Source organism: Bos javanicus, chromosome 16, assembly GCF_032452875.1.
Source record: "Bos javanicus breed banteng chromosome 16, ARS-OSU_banteng_1.0, whole genome shotgun sequence".
Classification (NCBI taxonomy): Eukaryota; Metazoa; Chordata; class Mammalia; order Artiodactyla; family Bovidae; genus Bos; species Bos javanicus.
In genome coordinates, this window is record NC_083883.1 from 58815931 (window position 1) to 58839481 (window position 23551).

A 23551-nucleotide genomic window follows, 5' to 3' on the forward strand; every position below is an offset into this window, starting at 1 on the left:
AGCTAGCTGTTTATGTTTTTCCCCTCTGTGTTGCAAATTAGGATGGGATTATATTATCTTTTTTGATCCTCCCCATCCATTGTTTAGAAAGTCCCTTATAATGCCAGGGTTTCCCTGGTGGCTCAGACGGTAAAGAATCTGCCTGCCATGTGGGAGACCTACCTGGGTCAGAAGATTCCCTGAAGAAGGATATGACAACCCACTCCAGTCTTCTTGCCTGGAAAACCCCATGGTGGGCTACAGTCCATGGGGTCACAAAGAGTCAGACACGACTAAGCGACTAACACACAAAACACTATAATGATGATTGAGACAAGATTTGGAACACTTACATTTTTCCAAGTCTGTAAAGGAGCTCAAGTAGTAAAAAGGAACGAGTTAAAAGTCTTGGAGCGTTCAAGACAAGGAATAACGAGGTGGGTGTCTGTCACTCACATGTAGATGGTGTCGGGTTCCAGGCATCGGATGATCAGAGAGATTGTGGTGAGCTGCTTGTCTGGGACCTGAGAGGGCATCGCACAAGGAGACTTCGCTCCAGAGATGATGTCGTCTACGAAGCTTAGCACCGTTTCTGCCCAGAACAGCAAGTAATAGAAAAGGCATGAGAAACAGTGATGGCCAAGCAATGTCTGGTGATGATCAACTCCATGAAAACTTAATATGCAAATCATTTGGTCCCCCATCTTCTTTTTTTTTTTGTAATTAATTAATTTATAGATTCCCTTGGACTGCAAGGAGATCAAACCAGTCATTCCTAAAGGAAATCAGGACTGCAAGGAGATCAAACCAGTCAATCCTAAAGGAAATCAGTCCTGAATGTTCATTGGAAGGACTGATGCTGAAGCTGAAGCTCCAATACTTTGACTACCTGATGTGAAGAACTGACTCACTGGAAAACCCCCTGATGCTGGGAAAGATTGAAGGCAGGAGGAGAAGGGGATGACAGAGGATGAGATGGTTGGATGGCATCAATGACTTGATGGACATGAGTTTGAGCAGGCTCCAGGAGTTGGTGATGGACAGGGAGGTCTGGCGTGCTGTAGTCCATGGGGTCGCAAAGATTTGGACATGACTGTTTGACTGAACTGAGCTGAATTTATTATTTTTTAAATTTTGGCTGCACCCAAGGGCATGTGGGATTTCAGTTCCCCAATCAGGGGTAGAACTTCACATCTCTGGCGTTGGAAGGTGGGGTCTTAACCCCTGGATCACCAAGGAAGTCTTGATCCCTGATCTTAAATTCCCAGTAGGGAAAGGAGACCTAGAAGGAATGGTCTTTTCTGAGTGATTCACACCTAACTAATCAGTTTGGAGCCATCTGTCCAGAGTTAGTTCAGAAACAACCAAGGCACGATGGACCCAGCACACCAGCAAGCCCTTTTATGACACGTTCTTGGCTCTGGCAGAGAACATCTGTTCTGGTCAGTGGTCACAGCCAGACCTTTTCTCAGACCTTCACAATACCTGTGCACATAAGGAAAGGCCCAGAAGAAGCAGGAGCCAGCTCTCCATGCCCGAAGGCAGCGCATATGTTCCCAAGCCTCCGTGATAGCTTCACCAGAAGTTATTTGCCCTGAATGAGACCACCCTGCTGGTGCCCATGTTCATGCGTCAGTTTTAGGAATGATTTATGTTGACTTTTCTCTATGTGTAGACAGTAAATAGGCATGAAACATTTTTCACGGGGTACTTCCACTCCTTTAAGACTTCCCTCTTCCAGCAGGCCCTGGCAAAAGCAGGTCCTTGCTTTAGGACAAGCAAAAGGATCTTTTGCTTGCTTGCTTTAGGACCTGGCAAAAGCCTGTCCTTGCTTTAGGACAAGACACAGGGTAATAAGCACATCTGTTTCTACATGCTTTTGCCTGGCTGGGGTGGGGAGTGGGGGTTATAGCAAAGGGATTTTTTTTTTTTCCTGTAATCATGGCAGTGGTTAACACAGAATTGTTTCCTAATTGTGGCCTAGGATAACTAGCATATTATATTGTTGTTTCTTTGTAAGTGTGCCTAGAGGCAATGAAACGGACACCTCTTTCATAAACAAAGAGGAAAACAAAATCAAAACAAGACTTCATCAGCTACTCACAATGCAAAAACTCTTAAACGGGAAAGACGGCTGCTGCTGCTTCTCCCTGCTCTTCCCACGTGACCCGGGGATCCTGGGGACCGGGGGCAAAGGCAGGAGGCAGGACATTTTCCTTTTCTCTTTGCTACCTTGGATCAAGATGAGCCTGCCCAGTGGGAGACGCTCACCTGTCTCCACTTTGGAGTGGTCCATCCTGTCAGTGACTTTCTCTTGACGGATGAGGTAATCAACAATCTGCACCCCGATCGGAGGCTCTGAGTGTTCCCACTCCAGGACCACAAGGGTGCTGCTGGGCTCGTGAACTGTGGACAGTCTCAGCCTGAGTGCAGACAGGAAGAAACGTGAGACAAGGACCCGGCCCAGACCTGGGATGTCTCCTGATACCACCGCTGGCCACCTTCCCAACTGTTACATGGTAAACTCTCTTTTTTCTAACTTTTCTTGACCAGCCACTAAAATGATGTATTTGAGAGCCTGTCTCCTTGACTAAAAAGTAAAGATTCTTGAAGGTCCTTAAAGTCTATATTTTGTTCCTCTAAGAGCCCATTACAAATTGGGAACTCAACATTTATTGGTAAATAAATAAGCAGGTAAGTCAAAGATAAACGAATACTTATATTGCACAGGGTGAGTGGAGAGGGCCTTTGGAGTAACACATTATAGGCTTACAAATATAATTTCTGGATTTGCTCTTGAAAATAAGAAAATGTCCCTATAAGACTCATACCAAGGCCCACTGAAGGTAATGTCTGGGAGAACCCTTTATTAAGAAGGACAGTCGGCTCAGCTTCGAGAACATTATAGGGTCTGCCCTACTGGGGGAACCCTGGCTTCCCCTCTTGTTACGGGGACTGACATCTGCTCAGTTTGGAGTTCATGTTCACTGGACACATGTCCAGTTCTCCTTAGGGCGATGGCCTGCGTCTGCAAACGCAGGTTCTGATTTCAGTTTCTATCTTTGCTCTTGGGTTCCTATGAAGATCCCGATTCCTGATTCCAGTCTTTCATCGCTTTGCCCAATTCACTGTCTCCTCATGTCATGTCAGGCGTCCATTTTGACCACTCTTTGCCACCTCATCTCTGGTTGTGCATGGTAGAGATTCAAGAAACATTACTGACATCCACTGGTATGGATTTTCTAATGATCCAAGAGGTTTCCCTTCTCTGTCTTTGTTCTGGCTTCATGTGTGTGCTGTAGGTTTCTCATTTGCTTCTTGTCTTTGTTCCTTCCTAGACCACTGGCTTCGGGGAGTTTTCCCAGTTCTTGATCACGCCAGCCGCCTTCCCTTACGTGTGTCTCTGCCATTCATTCCCAACCTTGACTCCTCTATCTCATGACCACCCATAAGCAAGGCCCTCTAGTCTCTGCTGAGCTCAAAGAGGTATCACTGGTCTCAAGGATTCCCAGGCAAGGTAGTGTGGACGGATCATACCAAAGCAATGTTCAATTTCAGTTCAACACATGTTTATTAAGCACCCATTACTTGTAAGAATATGCTTGGTGCTGAGGATGCCTGAGCCAGCTCCAGTCCCTTCTTCTATGGAGTGGTCACCAGACCAACATACAATTATACATGTGATTGGAATCACGTGTGATAAGAACTCTAACAAGAAATCATGGGAGACTCTGGGAGTGACAGCAAGGAATTCAACTGGTGGGAAAATAATACAAACCACATGCTCTTCAGTGGCTTACTAGGAAGGAGTGCATAGTTTGCATATGACAGTAAAGATGGAGCAGACCCAAAACAGTGCAAAGACTGACAAATTCATTAATTAGAATCATATGCACAGGGCTATTTTGAAGGAAAAAAAAAAAACATTAGGAAGCTTAAGTAACTAAGGCTTTCTGAGAATTCAGATTCTGTGAAAATAGGGACTAAGGCTGTGGCCTCTACTGAAAAATAGGACTGTGTATGATTTACACAGGCTTGTGTAGAACTTAGAGTGCATCTCTATATCTAACTACTGATAAAAATTCAAGAAATTAAGGTCTGGTGATGGAAGAAGTGATTAGAGTTGACAAGGAAAGCAAAATCCTTAATAGACTTTCCTGTTTATGGAAATTTAGCCCAGTTTGATTTTTTGCTGTGACATTTAGTCAATGCAGCTTTAGAAATGAAATCAGCTCACACTAATAACTGGATTTTGTGTCCGCCTGATGATAGCAATTTGGTGGCTTCAGTATTTCAAAGCTAGCGGTTTTAGTTGGTGAATCAGTCTAGAAGCACCATTTTTAGGGTCTCCCTTTATACCAAAAGAAAGAGCTTTTACTCATAATGAGCTTGATTCCAAGTTAAGAGGTCCACATCATGGCTATAAAGAGCAAGAAGCCAGTGGCTGGTGTGTCTAAAGTTGCCCAAGTAGAAAAGACCTAAGGAGACATTGGACTCGTAATGACCTCCAGCGCTGTGTTCTCCTCAGTCTCAGTGTTCTTCCTGCTCAGTCCTGGCCCTCTAATGCCCACCAGCACCTGCATGGAACAGACCAGAGGGCAGTGTGCACCCAGGCCAGCCTCTCCCTTGCTTGTTTCCTCCTGCCCTCTTGCTCCCACTTACTCAGCCCTCCAGTTACCAGGTCCTGATCCTCCCTTTGGGCTCCCTTTGCGTGACAGTTCATGGGGCCAGGCTTCTCTAGCTTGTCCAACCAGCCCTCTTTAGTAGACACAGTATTTCTGTGCCTCACTCCCATGGTTGAAGCCCCACTGGAGACTAACAGGGGTTCCTGCCCTTTACATGAGTCCAGCCAATTCTGTTCAGCCTTCCTCGGAGGGGATGGAATCCAGGGATGGAAGCTGGACATGTTCATTCTCAGCTACCTTTGAGCCCTTTGCATTTGTTCATTCCTCACATGCAGATACCCCTTAGCACGCGTCCTTGACCTGCCACTCTTTATGGCTGATAGTCTGGAGCACCCTTTCTCCTAGCTCTGGTTCTGTTTCTCATTTCTTCGGGGCTGAGTTCAACCTTCTTATCTCTAGTGGTTACTTTGTTACAGAGCTCAGATCATCTTTCCTGCTGACCAGTGACCATCTCTGTAAGACTGTCCCACTATAACTCTAAGGCAGGTCCGGAGGGAGTCAACCTCCTCCTCAAACCTGCTTCTCCTGGGATGCTTCTTTTCTCAGTTGTAGCCTATTCATCTTCCCAGCCACTCCAGTCATAAGGCTTAAGTCCATTCTCAACTTCTCCTTCCTTGTCACTCCCATACTCAACCAGTCACCAAACTCTACTGGTTTGACCCAAAGTCATCTCTCAGAGGTATCCTCTCGGTACTATGATGGCTAAGACCACGGTCTCTCAGCTATGGCTCTGCTTCCTGTTCTATGACTTTAGAAAAAACTATTTCATCCTCCTGAGTCCGTTTCCCTGTCTATTAAAGGGGAAGGGTGATAACTGCTTTACCGTTCTACACGCTGCCTGCCGCCCAGTCAGTGTGCTTTTCGCCCGGGCCTTATAATTGATCTCTAACTTCGTCCACTTCTAGCACATTTTCCCCTCTTAGCTTTGAGCCATGTTATCCTGCTTTCTTCACCTTCAGGGAGAAATTCCAGCGCCATCTCCTTCATGAAAGCTTCATTATTCTTCAGATTCATACTTGACCATTTCTTTTTCACATTGTCTTTAAATGTCTCATATAACCCCCCTTTTTTTTGGCTGCACCACATGGAAAGTGGTATCTTAGTTCCCCAGACCAGGGATCAAACCCCTGCCCCCTGCCCCCTGCTCCCTGCAGAGGAAGCACAGAGTCTTAACCACTAACCACCAGTTAGTCTCATATAACTCTTATCAAACCCTTCCCCACTACTGTTAAATTTGTGAACCTGCCTCCCTTGAAAGACTGAAAGTGCCCCAAAGGCAGGCACTGCACCATCTTTTTTCTTTCTGTTCCCCAGTACCCAGCCCATTGCCTGGAAAATAGTGAACAATCTTTAATATACATTTGCAGGATAATGCTAAGGTGTGCCAGCAAGAGAAAGCCCAGAAAGGAGGGACTCGTACACGGGCTGAGGGAGAGGCGCGCAGGTGGGGAGCCCGTCAGCTCCGAAAGCAGTGGAGTCACATCGACACCAGTCCTCGATGACGTCTCCGGTTCCCGAGCACCAGAGGGAGCTCATGGTGGCCTCCAGCAAGAGCTGCAAGGGAGGGCAGAGACAAGAGTGAGCATCAGGGTGCCAGGGCCAGGTCATCAGACTCTAGAGACGGAGTTATCAGGGCTCTGCTTGGCCCTAAATAAGTCCAGCCAGCCAGCTGCAGCACCACGTCTCCGTGTATTTCTACCCCAGGGGCGTGTTTCTGGGAAAGCTGGACCTCGGAGGACCTGCAGGGTGTCCCTGCCTCATTAGCATCCCTGTGGTTGAGGGCTGGAACCTTGGGAGCCAGTCTTATTCCACCTTGCCTCTCCCTCCCATTCTGCACCAGCATTCTATACTCTAGCTCTAGAGACACAACCCCGTCTCCATCCACTCAGCGGGGTTACCCTTGGCCCAGAGGCACTCAGCCTTTTCTCAAATGCCTCTCAGGGCATCCTCCTCTGCCCTCTTCACCCCACCCCAGTATTTCCTCTGTACTCCTTCAGTTGATGCCTTGTATCTCACTTGCAATATGTATGCAGTTCTGCCTTGGGCTGTGACTACGCATCATGCCTCTCTTTCTAATGGAAGGCAGAAGCCACGTGACACACAGGCTGAGACCCGGGCTCTGGAGCAGTCCCTCTGGGTGAGAACTCCAGCTCTGCCAACCCCTGCCCTGTGACTTTGGGCAAATGACATAAACTCAGGTTCCTCAGTGGTAAAATGGGATAAAAACAGCACTTTCCCTATAAGGATGTTGTGACAATTAAATGAAACAACTCTATGCCAAGGAGCACGGCAGAGTGCCTGTGCTAATGCACACACATTAAATTGAAGGAAGAGAAAGTTGCTCAGTCGTGCCGGACTCTTTACGACCCCAGGGACTGTCCTCTGTCCATGGAATTCTCCAGGCAATAATACTGGAGTGGGTAGCCATTCCCTTCTCCAGAGGATCTTCCCAACCCAGGGATCGAACCCAGGTCTCCTGCTTTGCAGGCAGATTCTTTCCCATCTGAGCCACCAGGGAAGTGCAAGAATACTGGAGTGGGTAGCCTACCCCTTTTCCAGGGGATCCTTCCGACCCAGGAATTGAGCCAGGATCCCTTGTATTGCAGGCAGAGTCTTTACCAGCTGAGCTACCAGGGAAGCCCAATGCACACAATAGTCGTATATAAATAGTACATGTTAGTCACCAATAAATACCAGCAATTGTTATTGTCTTTAAAAGACAGGGTCAGGTCTTATGAGGAAGCTTGTAAATACCACAGAAGCTAGAACAATTCTTTACATACAGTGGTTTCACAGCAGATATTCACAGTTCCATGTAAGGACAATAAGATAACATTAGATCAGTGAGGGAACAGAATGTGAGAGGGGCAGAAGAAGTGGGTCCTGAGGGGTACTGACCTCAGGGGCACTGACCTTTCAGTGGCCCCCCTCAATATCCCAACCCCAGCCCAGGGTCGGGGAGAGCCTGAGATGGCCGCAGGGCGAGCCCAGAGCTTTCTCTCAGGGCAGCTCAACCTCCGCAGCCTCCGCTTTCCCTGTGGTTCTCTTCCCTCAGTTCCACCCTCACCATATCCACATATAAGTGATAAGTTAGAGTAATGACACAGCTATCCTAGAAAATGTTAGGCCGAACAATTAAAGAAAGAAAGAAAGAAAAAAAACAGAAGAGAAGAAGTAAAAGAAGAGATAATCCTGAAAAACCAACGTGTCCAAGCCCAAAGCCAGTATCCTATGTCCCATCCACCGCAGGTCAGAATATACAAAACGCGTACTGACACTCCCCTCCCACACCACCCACCTTGGAAAGGGAGCCTCTAGGGAGCAGGGGCCAGGCCATTCTCCATTATCAGTACTATCTGTGTAGAGTTTTCAAGTTGACAAAGCCCTTGTAGATGCTAACTCCTTTGTAACAGAGTGGAGCCCTGTAGAGCCTTCCCCTTCATCCTTCGCTCTGGCTCCTCTCTGAAGTACCTAGATAATATATCTGATGCACATTTCCTGAGTTGTTTTACAGATGTCAATCCCCCACCAAATGGAAGATGTGTCTAGTTGATGACCAGGCTTCCTGGAACCTAAGGACTGCATCGATAATGTTAACCCCCGAGACGCTATCCTGTTCCCTCACCATCAGCCATTCAGAGAATTGTTCACCACGAATTGATCACATACCCTCCTCCTTCACCTGGCCTTTAAAACTGTTTTGCTGAAACCTGTTCAGGAGTTTAGGGTTTTGGAGCATAAGCCACTGTCCTTGTATTGGCAACCTTCACAATGTAAGCTGCATTTTCCTTCATCATGACCGGGTGTCAGTAGATTGGCTTTACCACATGCAGGAGAGCAGACCTGAGTTTGGATCAGTGACACTTTAATTTAAGCTCCATGATTAACATGATTCACAGTGGAAGACACTTACAGAGTCCAAGAGGTTGGGTCACCATGAACTTGCTCATGAACATGGTCACAGGTTAGTAAATGGGCAACAGAATGGATTTGGTATCTCAGGCTAGATGGACACATCAAGCTGTCTTGATTAATGCCATATCCACTAGCTCCCAAGATGAAGCCTGGTCCGTACTAAGTGCTCACTTCATGTTTTCCTGGACTGAACTATATTAAAATATGCATATATATATATATATATACACACACACATATATATAAATATGTATATAAAGATACATATATATATATTTTTTTTAAACTAGGAAAACAGAAAACCTTTGAGATGAACAGAATGGAGAGGATTTCATGGCTGCTGCCTTAGAGTCTTTAATCGACTATTATTGATTCAGCACCTATAAAGACCATTTCCTGTGCTAAGCATTAAGGATACAATGCAAAGGTAAATACGGCCCCTGCTTGCATTAAGTCTTACAGTTAATAAACAAATAATAAACAAAAGTTCCATAAATAACCATAGCTGTGACAAGGACTCCAGAAGGGCTGAGATGGTGGCAGGAGGCACAAGGAGGGGGCCCGTATCACAGAAGAGCGCGGGAATGCCTTCGAGAGACTGGAGGGATAGGTCAAGAGTAATCGAGTCACAAAAGTTGGAGAAGTGTTCCAGGTGGAAAAAAACCAACATTAAGAAGACTTTAGCCTGTATGAGACTTTACTTCTAACATCAACTGAGAAAAAGTTCACCTGGCTGTGAGAGAAAGCAGGGGCAAAGAGATGCTGAGGAAGTGGGAGGGCGGCAGGGTTGATTACAGAGAGTCCTTGGACACTGCGTGGGAAGGTGTCATGTTCTAAGAGCAACAGGCAGTCATCAGAATGTTTCACACAAGGGAGCAACGTGACCAGATTGTCCTCCCAAAGGCGTGACGACTGTCACTTACAATGACAAACATTCTGAATGCCATTTCAGACCATTCCCTGCAAGTTCCTCCTCTTTATGTTCTGTGCGAGAGGTAACTGTGAAGGTAGGTTGAGGGTACCAGAGAGGAATTGACAGGGACAGAGGAAAGGGGAAAAGTGATTAAATAGTTAATCCCACTAGGGGACTGTAAGTAAAGAAAAAGTATGGGAGATCCTGTAAGTTAATAATCACTCAAGAAAGCAGCTTTGCTTAACCAAAACCAAGCAGGCTTGGTTAGCGACAAAACCATGCTACGGAAGCACGGGACATGCCCCCAAACAACCAAACGGTGGTGGCATGAGACCCGCATCCTGCCCAGTGAGCCCAGTGAGTTACTGACTCCTAGGACATGCTCTCTGCACACACAAAACCCAACAATTTATGGAAAGTGACATCTCACAGTGAAAGGCCCTCGTTGTGCGTGCAATGCTTAGTTGCTTCAGTCGTGTCCAGCTCTTTGCGACCCCATGGACCGTAGCTCGCCAGGCTCCTCTGTCCATGGGATTCTCCAGGCAAGAATACGGGAGTGGGTTGCCAGGGGATCTTCCTGACCCAGGGATCGAACCCTCAGCTTTACATCTCCTGCATTGCCAGGTGGGTACTTTACCACTAGCACCGCCTGGGAAGCCCATCCTCATTGAAATGAGACCTAAACTAATTTTTCCACAGTGCCACGACAGTCCTAGCCCGCTCATATAGGAAAACTCCCCGGCTCAACCCAGAGGAGGAGCCGATAGAAGCGTGATGTCTATTCAAGAATGAGGAAAAAAGTGTTTTTTTTCCCTCCTCACTCTTCCTTTGATTATAAAACTGTAGCCTACTAAGTTCTCAGTGCCCAGCCCCCTCTAACCTGCCCATTTATAAGCCTCACAAGCACCTTGTTCTAATAGGTCACTTCTTACCTATCGCTGTGCCTCTCACTGAGTTCTTTCTGTGCGAAGGCATAAAGGACTGGATCTCCTTGGAGCACACCCTGAAATGGCTGAAGTGATTTCAGAATCAAGAAGGTACGATTTGGGAAAGAAAGAGAAGGGAAAATTACATTTTTCTTTGTCCCTCCAATGTGCCCGGCATTGCATAGGAGTCCTGGTTTGTCATTAGATTTAATTCTGATTCTAAAAAAGAAATCTAATTTCCAACTTTTATTATTTTTTTTCTAAGGAGAGCAGCTGAACTTTCAAGTTCATCTATCCATTCATTTCTTTTTATTGATCCTTTTGCTTATTCATTCTGCAGAATGACATCTGTGTGTGACTATTGTCAGGCACTGGGATTTCATTTTTTTAAAATATAGATTTACTTATTTTAATTGGAGGCTAATTACTTTACAATATTTTATTGGTTTTGCCATACATCAACATGAATCTGCCACGGGTGTACAGGTGTTCCCCGTCCTGAACCCCCCTCCCACCTCCATCCCCATCCCATCCCTCTGGGTCGTCCCAATGCACCAGCCCCAAGCATCCTGTATCATGCATCGAACCTGGACTGGCGATTCGTTTCACATATGATAATATACATGTTTCAAAGGCATTGGGATTTCATAGAGGAGAAAGATTCTCACAGTCTAGGGGAGAGTGAACATGTATATAAACTGAAGAGTAATAGGTGAGGCATGCTTTAAAAGATGCACACACCTGTACCATGGGGGCTACATGAAGGAACACCGGGTCGGCCTGGGAGAGTAAGGGAGGGTCATGTTTGAGCTGGAACTTGGAAGTAACAATAGGAGTCTGCCAGGGGCAGTAATGTGGGAGAAAGCACTTCTGGGAGACAGAGCTGCAAATCTGAAGGACCAGAAGCATGGGAGAAAACATTTTGTGTTTAAGGAGATACAAGGAGTTAAATTTTAGAGGATAAAGTATAGCGTGGGCGCAGCCTAACCATGTAAGTGAAGACGAAATTCGATAGTGACCTGCCCTTGTTAATGATGTGCTAAAGGCTTTAGATGGTGTCAAGAGATTCTACCGAGCCACTGAATTACTTTGCTGCTATATGATCAGAAGTGCATATTAGACTAATTAGTTAGATGACTCTGACTGGTTTAACAGGAAAACCAGTAAGAAGGCTACTGTAATAAGATGGTGGCCTGATGTTACAGTGGATAACTGAAATACAATCCATGCGTGCTCGGTCACTGAGTCGTGCCAACTCTTTGCGACCCTTTGTACTGTAGCCCACCAGACTCCTCTGTCCATGGGATTTCCTAGGCAAGAATACTGGAGTGGGTTGCCATTTCTTCCTCCTGACCCAGGGATTGAATACCTGTTTCCTATGTCCTGACCCAGGGATTGAATACCTGTTTCCTATGTCTCCTGCACTGCAGGCTGGTTCATTACCCACTGAGCTCCTTTCCACACGGTGCTCGTGGCATAGAACCCACCCGCTAATGCAGGAGATGTAAGAGTTATGGGTTCAATCAATGGGATGGGAGGATCCCCTGGAGAAGGGCATGGCAACCCACTCCTGTATTCTTGCCTGGAGAATCCCATGGACAGAGGAGCCTAGTGGGCTACAGTCCATTGGGTCACAAAGAGTTGAACACAACTAAAGCAACTTAACATGACTGAAATATAATAGTTAGGCTGTGATGGGGGTTTGATAAAAAGAGATGGATTTGAGATATTTGTGGCCCTTGGTGATGGAATAGATGTCAGGGACAAGAAAAGTATAGGAAGCATCCTTGGTCTCCAGTTTGGGCAACTTGGTAGAAAATAATGTCTTTCACTGAGACGGAAGCATGGCAGGTATGGCTTAGGGTGGAAGATGGTGAGTTTGTTGGATTTGAGATACCTGGTTGGTAATATGGCTTGACTTAAAAAGTGAAGTCTCTCAGTAATGTCCAACTCTTTGTGATCCCAGGGACTGCAGCCTGCCAGGCTCCTCTGCCCATAGGATGTTCCAGGCAAGAATATTGGTTTGACTTACATGTTTTTAAACTGCAATCACAGACTAGACTGAAATATGGCATTAGGGAGTATTTAGTCCAACAGAAGGAAGATAATAAGGCCAAGATGTTGGAAAATTGGCTCAAAGATCCATCAGAGAGGTGGGGATAGGGACACACTGAGTTACTAATGCCAGGACTCAGCTCCCCTCCCCTGGTCCTTGGCTTGTCACTCCTCATCTCCATCCTTTGGGAGGAAGGGTACAGTTAGAAAGAAAAGCAGAGGAGCAGAGAGAATGGTGGGGACAGAGGACGTCTAAGGAAGATGAGTGAGGAGAAACAGGGCGCAGTGACTGAACTACAGTTCAAGCCACCTTTCTACGTGCTTAGAAATTCAGGGTTCAAAATATGGCCAGATAGGAGAGAGGTTGAGAGACGCCTCCTAAGACCAGTGCAGGAAGACAGGAAGGGGCTAAGTTCAGGCTAGCAGGGGATCCAGAAAAGGGGGCTGCTAAAGACGAAACTTCCTCCAGCTTCCTCATTCTGCTGGTGTTGGCCATATAGGAAGCAGGGGCTCTAGCCATCCCCGACTCTCCCACAAAGCTCATCCCTGTCTGCAGCTTCACACACCCTGCCCGTCTCATAGGATGGTTCTGTGCCTGAGTGCTGTGACTCTGCTGTTTCCAGCCAAGTGTACAGGAGCTCCTGGATACCAGCTGAAGCAGCCTGGGGTGGGAAAGGTTAGGGGAGGGCTGGGCATTGGAGTAAAAGCACTGCAGCTTTGGGTTTCCATGGTGACACAAGCCCCGCCTTCTCTTCATCCTTTCAAGCCCACCTCCCATGGTCTCTCTTCTCCCACTTCTCTTCCCATAGTCACTTCTATCAGATTGAAGAGAAATTTGTAGGCCAAAGGAACAATTTATCTTTTTGTTCCTATGAAAAACCTTATTTTCAAACACCCAATGAAATATCTGCAGTGGAGGCAGAGAGGCGAGAGAAACACACACACATGCAAAATCCTTCCTGTTGGTTTGAGCATCACCTGTGGAGCAAACTGTGACACACCAGGTGTTCCTCAAAAGAGAAAAGAGAAAGCAATTAACACCCACCTGGATAGACACACACCTCAGGCCTGCCAGCAGCTCACTGCTGTGACTACTGTACCTTGTCCCCAAGGTGGGCTTTGCCTGGAGTCTCAGAAGTCCCCACCTTGAGCTTTTGTGTTTATTTTGTGATTGTCAATGTTGTTGTTGTTGCCTGTGTTTTGACTCACCCTGTTCTTCACATCCTTGAGGAGATCAGAGAGCTAGGGAGTGAGGTAAGCCTGCCTGTACTGCACTTATTCAGCTTATCCTTAGGGCTCCATTTATTTCCTCCTAGCACTTTGGGAGAGGGATCAGCAGAAGAAAAGGAGAAGTGGTTGGGGGAAACGTCATGACCCAGCTGCATAAGAGAAGGCAGAAAGATCTGCATTGGTTTGGAGTTTTGCTCTTAGAGTCAAAGTGATCACCAGGAAAGCAGCCCCTCCAGGCTAAGGTGGGCCGACCTTTCCCCTGTATCCCTAAGGTGCTCCTTCTCATCTGGCTGCAGCTGGTCCTAGGTTTGGATCAGTTAGGAACGCTGGTCCACCTGCCATGCCAACAAGAAGGGGCCGCATTGCTGACCCCCTCCCATGACCATCCCCTCCTGAGGCCTTCTGAACACTGTTTTGGTGACTATGATTGCTTATGCCTCCCCATCCTCCTCTTTCCTACTAGCCCTTGTTGCTCAAAGACTTGTACAAATGCTGAACAGTGACTCCTGAGTCATCACCATGGGTGACGCGAAGGCACTGACTGGATTTAACATGCAAATATGCAAATCTAAGAAAATTAGATGCCTGGAGTAGTTAAAAAAAAAAGTCCCGCTCTCCATGTCCTAGCCTGGAGCTCAGCTGACCCCGTGACCTCCTCAGACCATTTGCAAAGCCCTCTGTTGTTGCTGATGCCACCCTGAGCCACGAGTCCCAGGCCTCTTACCCTCTGGGTCTGGTTGTTGGTCACCAGCTCATAGATGGGGGCTGCTCTGGTCACCTCCAGCAGAACTGGCTCAGCAGGGGTGTCAGGGCTGGATGTCACGTGACACAGGGGGCAGGACGAGGGGCATCGGCCCTTGCTCTGGCACTCCATGCGGACTCCAGCTGCTACGCGCTTGGTGCCAGACTCTGAGAGGCTCGCGATGTACTCTGGGAACGTCAGCACCTTGGGATCTCTTTCCCGCTCCTCTGACTCGTCGGATGGGGAGTTGCCTGCCAGACACAGAATGAAAGGGAACAGAGAGGTGAGACAGCAGGGACTCGCATGGCCTCCTGGCCCGAGTGCTGGAGTCAGGTTCTTGAGAAGTCAGAAAGTGTCTGTGAGGGGTAAGAATGTGACGCTGTCATCCCACTCAGTTTGGGGAACCCATACTCTCAGAAAGCCACAGAGTTGGAAATAGTCCTTCCAAATGTGAGACAGTTTTTTTCCTTCCTTGCTTTCTGAGTGTCATGAGCCCCATGAATCATTTCAGAGGGAGGCTTCTGCAGTATCTGTGCAGGTTTTATGGCTATCATCAATAACATAAACAATAATAGCAGTGATTATTCTATAAATCACTCTCTTCATCCCAAAATGAAGATATCAATAATACCTGCCCCTAGCATTGTGTAATAAATAAACAGCCAAACATTTTTCAAGCACAAAACACAATGACTAGTGCGTGTCAAATCACCATCATTATAGTTTTAATCATAACTAGCAGTAAGATTCATCAAGTCTGAACTATGAAAGTGAGAGCTGTTTAAGACCTCCCTGAACCCCTACCACAGCTCTCTGCGTGAATTCTATCATCACACCCATTTTACAGACGAGGAGAGTAAATCCAAGAGCCTCAAGAAGACACAGCTATCATGAGATCTGAACCCTAAAGCCTTTAAGTCACAGGGAAGAATAAGAATTCTCTGCTTCATTATCAATTGGGGTATGGAAGATGGGGAGGGGATTTTGACTTTTTCAAAAAGAGTTGTACTCCAGAGCCTGAGAGATGGATCCATATTGCTCTTGACTGATGAGTAAAAGGTAGTTGGGGATGCTCTTGATTTATATTTGGTGACAAACAGTGGAAATGCCTGCCAGAAAAGAAGTGTTTGCTCCTTACAGAAGAAAGCACTGCTTGGTATTTCTTTTCCAAGCCTTCATGACTTTTAAGTTATTAAGTCTAAAGGAAGATGGAAGTAGAATCTGCTGACAAACTCCGTGTTCCTTAGGTGACCCCTGGTCCTTTGTGCCCAGTTGTATGCCTGAACATGAAAAAATTTCAGGGGGACACCTGGGCTTTTGGAAATGATGGGCAGATATAATAGAACATTCCTTCTGCTCCTCAAGCTCATCCAGGGTGCCATCCTTAATGAACTGGATCTTTGGGGGAACTGTTTGGAATGATCTACAAAGCGGTTCCAGAAGGTGATCATGAGATATGACTTATAGCCTTACAGCAGAGTCTCCTCTTACAGGGTTCAGGGAGCTCTGCTATTCCCCTTGTTTGCAATGTAATGTAAGACCATTTGGAAGACTCCAGAGGTATTTCAGCACTATCATTTCCCACATGAGCATTATCACTATGCAGACAAGGCATTTTTTAATCAGCAGTTCCATTGACACCAGACTCCTTCTTTGCGCAAAGGCAAAGACTCAGAGACTATAAATATGGAATATCATTTATTTCACACTCACATTTTGTTTAATAACAGATCCGAGATTGAGCTCAAGCCCTTGCTAGGTTATAAGAGAACTAAGTAACTGCACACACCAAAACCAAGAATGATGGCCTCAAATGGAAGATCCAGGAGCCCACAGTAGTTAACCTCAAAGTCACTCCAAGCCATGTGCAAACTCAGTCCACCTCACGGCTGGGAGTGTTCATAAAGTGGCCATGACCTGGCAGGACTCCCCATCCAACCCTTTGGCCAAGCTTCCATTCTTCTTCAACAGGCTGTGTGGACTGGGCTGCAATAAGGGGGGTGGGGTGAGAGCTTTGAATCCATGATGTGACTTCTAGAAAAGCAGGCCCTCATTCATCGAGAGAGTAAAAGAATTAAAAAAAAAAAAAAATCAGTAAAGAGATCATGCTTCTTTTCAAGATAAGATTTAAAACATTTCTCTGTGCAAGCTTCGCAGGAGAGCCTGAGGGTCTCCTGCTGGCCCTCTGCCCCTCCCTCACATGCATTTCATTATCCAGCCAGCCAAGAGGTTGAGAAAGTAACTCAACACAGGCTTGGAAAAGCACTTCTACGAAATGACCACTAGATGGTGATATAAAGTCTAAAATGACTTCTGTGAGAGGAAAGAAAAGGTGTGATAAATTCATCACAGCCACTTTGGACAGAAGAGATACTTATGGAAAAGTAATGCCTGGCTACTTAAAAAAAAAATGTGATGGTACAATTTCCATTCAGTCAAATAACAAAAAGTTGAGTAAAACAAATTCCATAAAACTTATGCAGAGAAAGATAGAGTGAGAGACATAATGGGGAGAAACATAAGATAAAGAAAAGAATAAAATTCAGAGGGAAAATTAAAATCCCCTCAATATCCTTCACGTGAAGTATAAACTACTTCAAGGGGAAAATAATATGGCATCACATTTATTTTCTCTCACCTTTAATTCCCCAATACCCAGAAATTCCCTCTAGATCCTACACACACATCCATACACATACGATGGTGGTTTAGTCGCTAAGTCGTGTCCAACTCTTGCGACCCCATGGGCTGTAGCCTACCAAGCTCCTCTGTCCATGGGATTCTCCAGGCAAGAATACTGGAGTGGGTTGCCATTTCCTTCTCCAGGGGATCTTCACCACCCAGGAATTAAACCCGGGTCTCCTGCATTTGCAGACAAATTCTTGACTGAATGAACTATGAGGGAAGCTCCAATACATGACATACAAGCTCTGCCCATTCACCACTTAGGGTGCACCAGATGGCAGACAAATTTGGCCACTAGAGGGCACTGCACCCCAAACACAGTGGAGCTGAGTCACAGCCTCCCTGCCCTCCAGCGTGCCATCATTAAGGCTTGTAATTGCTGTAAACATTTGAGGGGTGGTTCCTCTTGCTGCTGTCTTCTGGCTTTCCCAATTAAAGGCAAGATGCAACTAATCCCCTTCGATATCCTTCAGCCCTGGATTGGTGCAAGGTTAGGACACAGAGAAACACAGGAAGCAGTTTACAGAGGAAGATGGTGGGAGGCCACCAAACTCTTGGTTTCATCAGAACTTTATTTTCCTTCTCCTGAAAATATTCAGGCCCATATAGAGCAGGTTCTGCTGGAGGCCAAGACGAACTGCCCCTCTGGTCCCCTCGTCATGCAGGATGGAGCTGTCAGGAGAGGAGCAAGATTTACACAGAAGCAACGAGCAGCTAACTCCCCAAAGCCATCTATTCAGGCTCCAGCGAAGAATAGAGATGTGTGTATGAGAGAGATTTTTCAAAAAGGAAATGCATTTTCCATGCACTGTTAAAGATACAATTGGGAAATACTCCTTAAAATGATGGAGTCTGGTGGTGAAAGCCCAGATAAATCTCCCTTTGCCCAAAGAGAACACCAATAACCATCATGTCTGTGGTGAGTGGAAGAAGAGTTTCGAATCCTAAATGCTGCAGGACAGTCTGATCTTTGACATCTGCTTTTAACCCCATCCTGGGTGCTGGAGTGGGTGGTGGCGCGGTCTAGACATGGAACGAGGAGACACTACTGTATTTCCTAATGGCTCAATGCCTGCCTTCATCCACTACCCACTCCAGTTACAGTCTTTTCTTACTTTCCCCTCTTCTACCTTCTAGGTCCTGGGTAGAAGGGTAAAAATGCTCTAGTAATTCAAGACATGATATTGTCTCTTAATAAAATGAATATTCTATTTCAACAAACACACAGTTTCTGGACATAAATAAGTTACAGTTAAGGTCTTGGTCGGATGGCATCATCGACTCCATGGACATGAGTTTGAGCAGACTCTGGGAGATAGTGAAGGACCGGGAAGCCTGGCGTGCTGCAGTCCATGGGGTCGTGAAGAGTCAGACGCAACTGAGTAACTGAACAGTGACAAAGGTCTTAAAAGTTGTAACTGACAAAGGTGCCTTCTGAGTAAAAACACTCACCCCGATTTGCAAAATTTACCCCTCTGCTCTCAGGGGAGGCTTTGGGGTCCTCATCACACTTAGCTTTCTTACAAGCAGAAGAACAGCCAACCTGGAAAGTCGTTAACAACCCCCAAACTGCAAAGCATTTTGCAAATACAGTTTGCTATAAATACATGCCATTTGCTTTAGGCTAAATCTGTATCCTACAGCACACAGCGGATGACTTTCCCCAGTAGAATATCATGGTATGAGATTATTGGCATCCTTTGTGTTCAGAATCTCTTTGCGGATGTGCCTGTGGCCTTAGGCCTGTGCATATTGACTCACCTAGACTCAGGAGCCTAGGAGGATGGTAATAAAAGTATGACCATCCTCATGCAGGGTCTGCTCTGCTGCTGGAAACTGACAGGTCATGAGGGTGAATTAGTTATGAAGTAAATTGGTACAATTCCTGTAGGATTCTGGGGCTGCCTAAGAACCTCTCTCCTGAGTTGCTGCCCAAGGCAATGAGATGCTAATGACATCACAGCTAGAACTACAGAGGCAGTTCATTAGGCTGCAAGAAAACCAAACGCAAACTCATCAGATCCCAGGTTTTGGAGACAGTTTAGGACCCACAGGAAAGAAGGCTTGACATGGGGTAAATGAAGCACAGCCACAGGGAAGTGTACCCTGAAGCTGACGCCCCAATGTCCATGTACCCGCCCCACCCTGGTCCACTCCTGTTCACATCAGAAGTCTTGAAATTACCAGAATTCACATTTCCACCCACATACCCAGGCTCAAATCAGCCTCTCACGGCATTTGGTTATGTCTGTAGACAGAGAGGGTCAAGTTGCTCTGGATGGCCTTAAAGTGAACTCCTAGACCTGCCATGCCAAAGCTATGGTTTTTTTCCAGTAATAATGTGCAGATGCGAGAACTGGGCCATAAAGAAGGCTGAGCACGGAAGAATTGATGCTTTTGGACGGTGGTGCTGGAGAGGACTCTTGAGAGTCCCTTGGACAGTGAGAAGATCAAACCAGTCAATCCTAAAAGAAATCAACCCTAAATATTCATTGGAAGGATTGATGCTGAAGCTGAAACTCCAAAATTTGACCACTTGATATGAAGAGCCAACTCACTTGAAAAGACTCTGATGCTAGGAAAGATTGAGGGCAGGAGGAAGAGAAGAAGGCAAAAGAGATGGTTGAATGGCATCACCGATTCAAAGGGCATGAGTTTGAGCAAACTCCAGGAGATGGTGAGGGACAAGGGAGCCTGGCGTGCTGCAGTTCATGGGGTCACAAAGAGTCGGATACGACTGAACAACTGAACTGAACTGAGCTGGACAACATACGACAGGATGGGTTCCAAATCAGGGACAAGTGGGTAGGGCGTAACCCGGCCACTTCTCTCTACACCTGAGCAGCAGGGAGTGGGTGCTTTGGGTAGGAGGATTTCGTCTTCATATTTGAAACTCCTCTCCCTAGTTTAGGTGCAAATATCCATTTTCATGTCCATATTTTTCTATGTCTATCCATATATCCGTGGAGAGATATATATATATACAGAGAGAGAGAGAGAGAGGGAAAGGAGGAGTAAACATAGAACTCATGAACCATGAATTTAAATTTTGAAAACAAGCCAAACATAAAGAATAAAGTCACAGCATCTGTAAATGTCTCCAGCCCCTTATTAAAGCTTCAAGCAGTCAAGCAGAAAGAACAAAGAATCATCTGATAACAGCCAAAGCTACATCTCTAGCCACGATTGCTTCCCCCAGTATAACAGAAACTTAAGATATTTGTTTGAAAATCCATGTGAATGGTCAACATGCAAACTCAACGTGTCCCAGACTACCGTCCTCACGCCTCCACACCTTCCCCAGAACCTCCTCCTCCTTCGGTCCTTCCCTCAGCAAAGGGCATCAGCTTCTGTGTCACTGGAGCCAGAAATCCTGGGTTCTTTGTGGGTTCTTCCTTGCTCGCCCAATTCGTCTCGAGTCTCCGTCATTTAGGTCCCCCAAGCCATCCACTTCTCTGTGAGGTCTGAGTCGCACTGCCTGGGTTTGATTTCTCACCTTACCACTTGTTAGCTGTGTAACTTCAGGGCGGCTTCTTAACCTTTCTGTGCCTGGGCCTTCTCATACATAAAATAGAGTTGATAATAGCCGATTTCGTAAGCCGTGGTAATGATCAACTGATAAAATCCATGAAGAGAATTTAGCAGATACGGGACACAGCGAGGACTCTAAAATGAAGGATACTCACAGTGTCTGTCTACTTACCTGCACTGCGGCCAGCCACACCATCAAATGGTAGGCTCCTTGGAGGGCGAAATTAAGTCTTCTTCGCCACTGTAATATCCCACAGTGCCTAATAGGTAATGTAACTAATGCATTCAACAATTCATTAAACAAATATTTATGGGATGCATACAAATGTCTGTCCAATTAATAAATCATTTAAATGGCTTATATACGAAGTGCCTGCTCTCTGCGTTCTGCAGGTACTAACTAGACAGGCTGAGTTTAATGTTACTTTTCCCCGTAACTTCCTAGGTTCTTTTGAGATTTTCTAGTTTCCTTCAAGGAAGAGAGACATCAGTTCTGAGTAAGTTCTGCTACTTTCATGTACAAACAGAAATTGGCCAGAGATAATCTAGTTGCAAAGATTTGAGATAATATTGCAAAAATACATTCTGCAAACTTTAAAGCATACACATGTAGCTCAAAGGTTACTAACGTGCGTTGGGTAAATCACTTTGGGATTTAAGGATTTACACATAGGAAAGGGAGTAGCCAAGGGTGGTGCTGAAGAGGAGACTGGTTCTTTCGTGACTTGAAAATGTGAGAAAGTTGTGGCCACTGATGTCACATCGCTTGTGCGGGTTCTGGGCAGCCCTGAGAGCTGAGGGATAGCAGTGTACCGGGATTCATTGCATGGACCAGTTCACCAACAAACAAGACACAGAGACAGGCACTCTGGACCCCAAAGATGGTTACAGAGATGAAGCATGAAAACCACGTCTTCTTCACTTTTTCTGCTCTGTCCAACCTCAGCCTGCACATAGGAGCCCATTCACCTCTCCTGCCAATCATCCATCACTACCCATTAGCTCAGAGGAAGCACAACTTTCTTTTGGGATTAAATACTAGACAACTATCCAACTATCAGAAACAGTCCCAGTTCCAGAGAACGTATACTCTTGTCCTTTCTTACAAATCAATCCACAATTAAAAAACAAACATCCTTTGTCAGGATGTATCCCTTGTATTCTAAAATTAAAGTTACATGAAGAGGTACCAACTACTAAATAGAAAATAAATGATATGCAAGGATGTGATGTAGGACAACAATGACAATAAAACTAAAGTCACTGCACACATCAGTTCTAGTTCTTTGTTATTCCTTCAGAAAGCTTCTGGAAATAGCAGATGGTCTTTGTTTTAAGCATGAGCAGCATGTCTGGGTATGGTAAAATCCAGAGTAACAGTCAGGTGTCATCAAATACCCACTGGGCACCTCAGCAAAGCCCCATTAATGGGGATGTTGAAGAAAAGATGTCTTCTGGACAAGCGATTTTTTTTTTTTTTTCTTAACTGGTACTTAGCCAGAAAATGCTCAGTTTTTCTCCAATCCTTGTTGACATTTTTTCTTCTCTAAAAATGCAGTTTTCCAATTCCCTCATGAAGAATTGCCTACAAAACAGAATTAAACCTTTCCCCAAGGCGCCTCCAGGTGCTGATTTTGTTCATCAATTATGACCATGCAGATTTGGAAGCTGTAGGAGACAGAAAGAAAATGGTATCTAGTCCCCAAAAGGCTCTTAAAAAGCTGATCAATAACATAAGGATAAGGTTACATTTCCTGAAGACTGCCCCCGTCTTAATAAGAATGTCATCAAACAAATAATTTCCTGGTTGAGGCTCCTGGTTCACGTGAAACTGAAGTTTGGGGGTAGCTGCAATGCTTTATCTTTGCCCAAAGTTGTTAAGTCACCTTTGACGTGGGACCAGGTTTAATTTCATAATAAACTGACAAGCTGGCCAAAGCCTCTGTCAGCCTCTTTTCTGGTCAGTCATAGTGATGTTTGGAATGAGAGGCTGAGTCCGAGAAATAGCAGGATAGCAGCAGCTACCAAGGGATCAATAAAAACCCAAAACCAACCTTTGTTTAACAGTGACTTCAAGTGCTTAAAAAAAAAGTGACTTCTTTTTCATCTTCAACTTAGTGTGAAAAGGGAAATATGAATGCAGCCCAGTGATGCAACCAACACTTTAAAGATGCCTGAAGATGCATCTCAGCCCGTATATCTCAAGAGGAACAAAAACAAAATCCAAACATTTCTGGGAAGCCCTAAAGCTCTGACCACAGAAATGAGCCCTTCTAATCACTAGATTGCTAGTCCCCAGTGGGCAAGAAGGTGCGTTTTCATCCAATGCCCTGTCCTTGATGAGCATTCAACAAACACACAGGGATGGAAAGAAGCAAAGGCATCTGACTGCCTGCAATTCCTCAAGACTGCCACCCAAAGCCTCATTAGGATACATCCTAAAGGCCAGGCCAGGCAGCCTGAGGTGGCTCACAGAGATTGTCCAGAAGTACCTACTCAGTGCCCATGTCTACGGGCCATGGGAGACCAGCTGAGACTGTGGTTGTCCCACACTCTCTAAAAATGTCTCTCCCTTTTACTTTCTTTTTCTTCCTTCCTTCCGTGTTCCCTCCCTCCCTTCCTGTCACTCTTCCATCCTTCCCCATAAATATACTGGTGCCACTCTGCTCCCATCACCCCTAATAGAAGTCATCCCACTGGAACTTTGTGCCAGGGTCCAGAGAGGGTACCTACCACCCTGAATCAGACTGAGTTTGGGGTTATGTCTTGTCCATCCTACTCGCTTCCGGGGTGGGACCTGCTCCTCCCTGCAACCCTAGAGGCCAGCACCAGGTACTCCGTAGGTTTACACTGACACTCACATTTCTAATGGTTATAGGATTCTGGTTTT

At 45.9% G+C, this 23551-nt stretch overlaps 1 protein-coding gene across 2 annotated transcripts in view; it reads right to left on the reverse strand.

The window, feature by feature from the left end:
- ASTN1 (astrotactin 1) overlaps nt 1-23551 on the reverse strand; it is a 356850-nt gene that overhangs the window by 32687 nt on the left and 300612 nt on the right. For both annotated transcript variants that reach the window (XM_061383286.1, XM_061383285.1), the window contains 4 exons: nt 14428-14696; nt 6085-6218; nt 2251-2402; nt 436-571 (listed from right to left, as the gene is read on the reverse strand). In XM_061383286.1, the coding sequence (XP_061239270.1) occupies nt 436-571; nt 2251-2402; nt 6085-6218; nt 14428-14696 (691 nt within the window). The remainder of the gene's footprint in view (nt 1-435; nt 572-2250; nt 2403-6084; nt 6219-14427; nt 14697-23551) is intronic.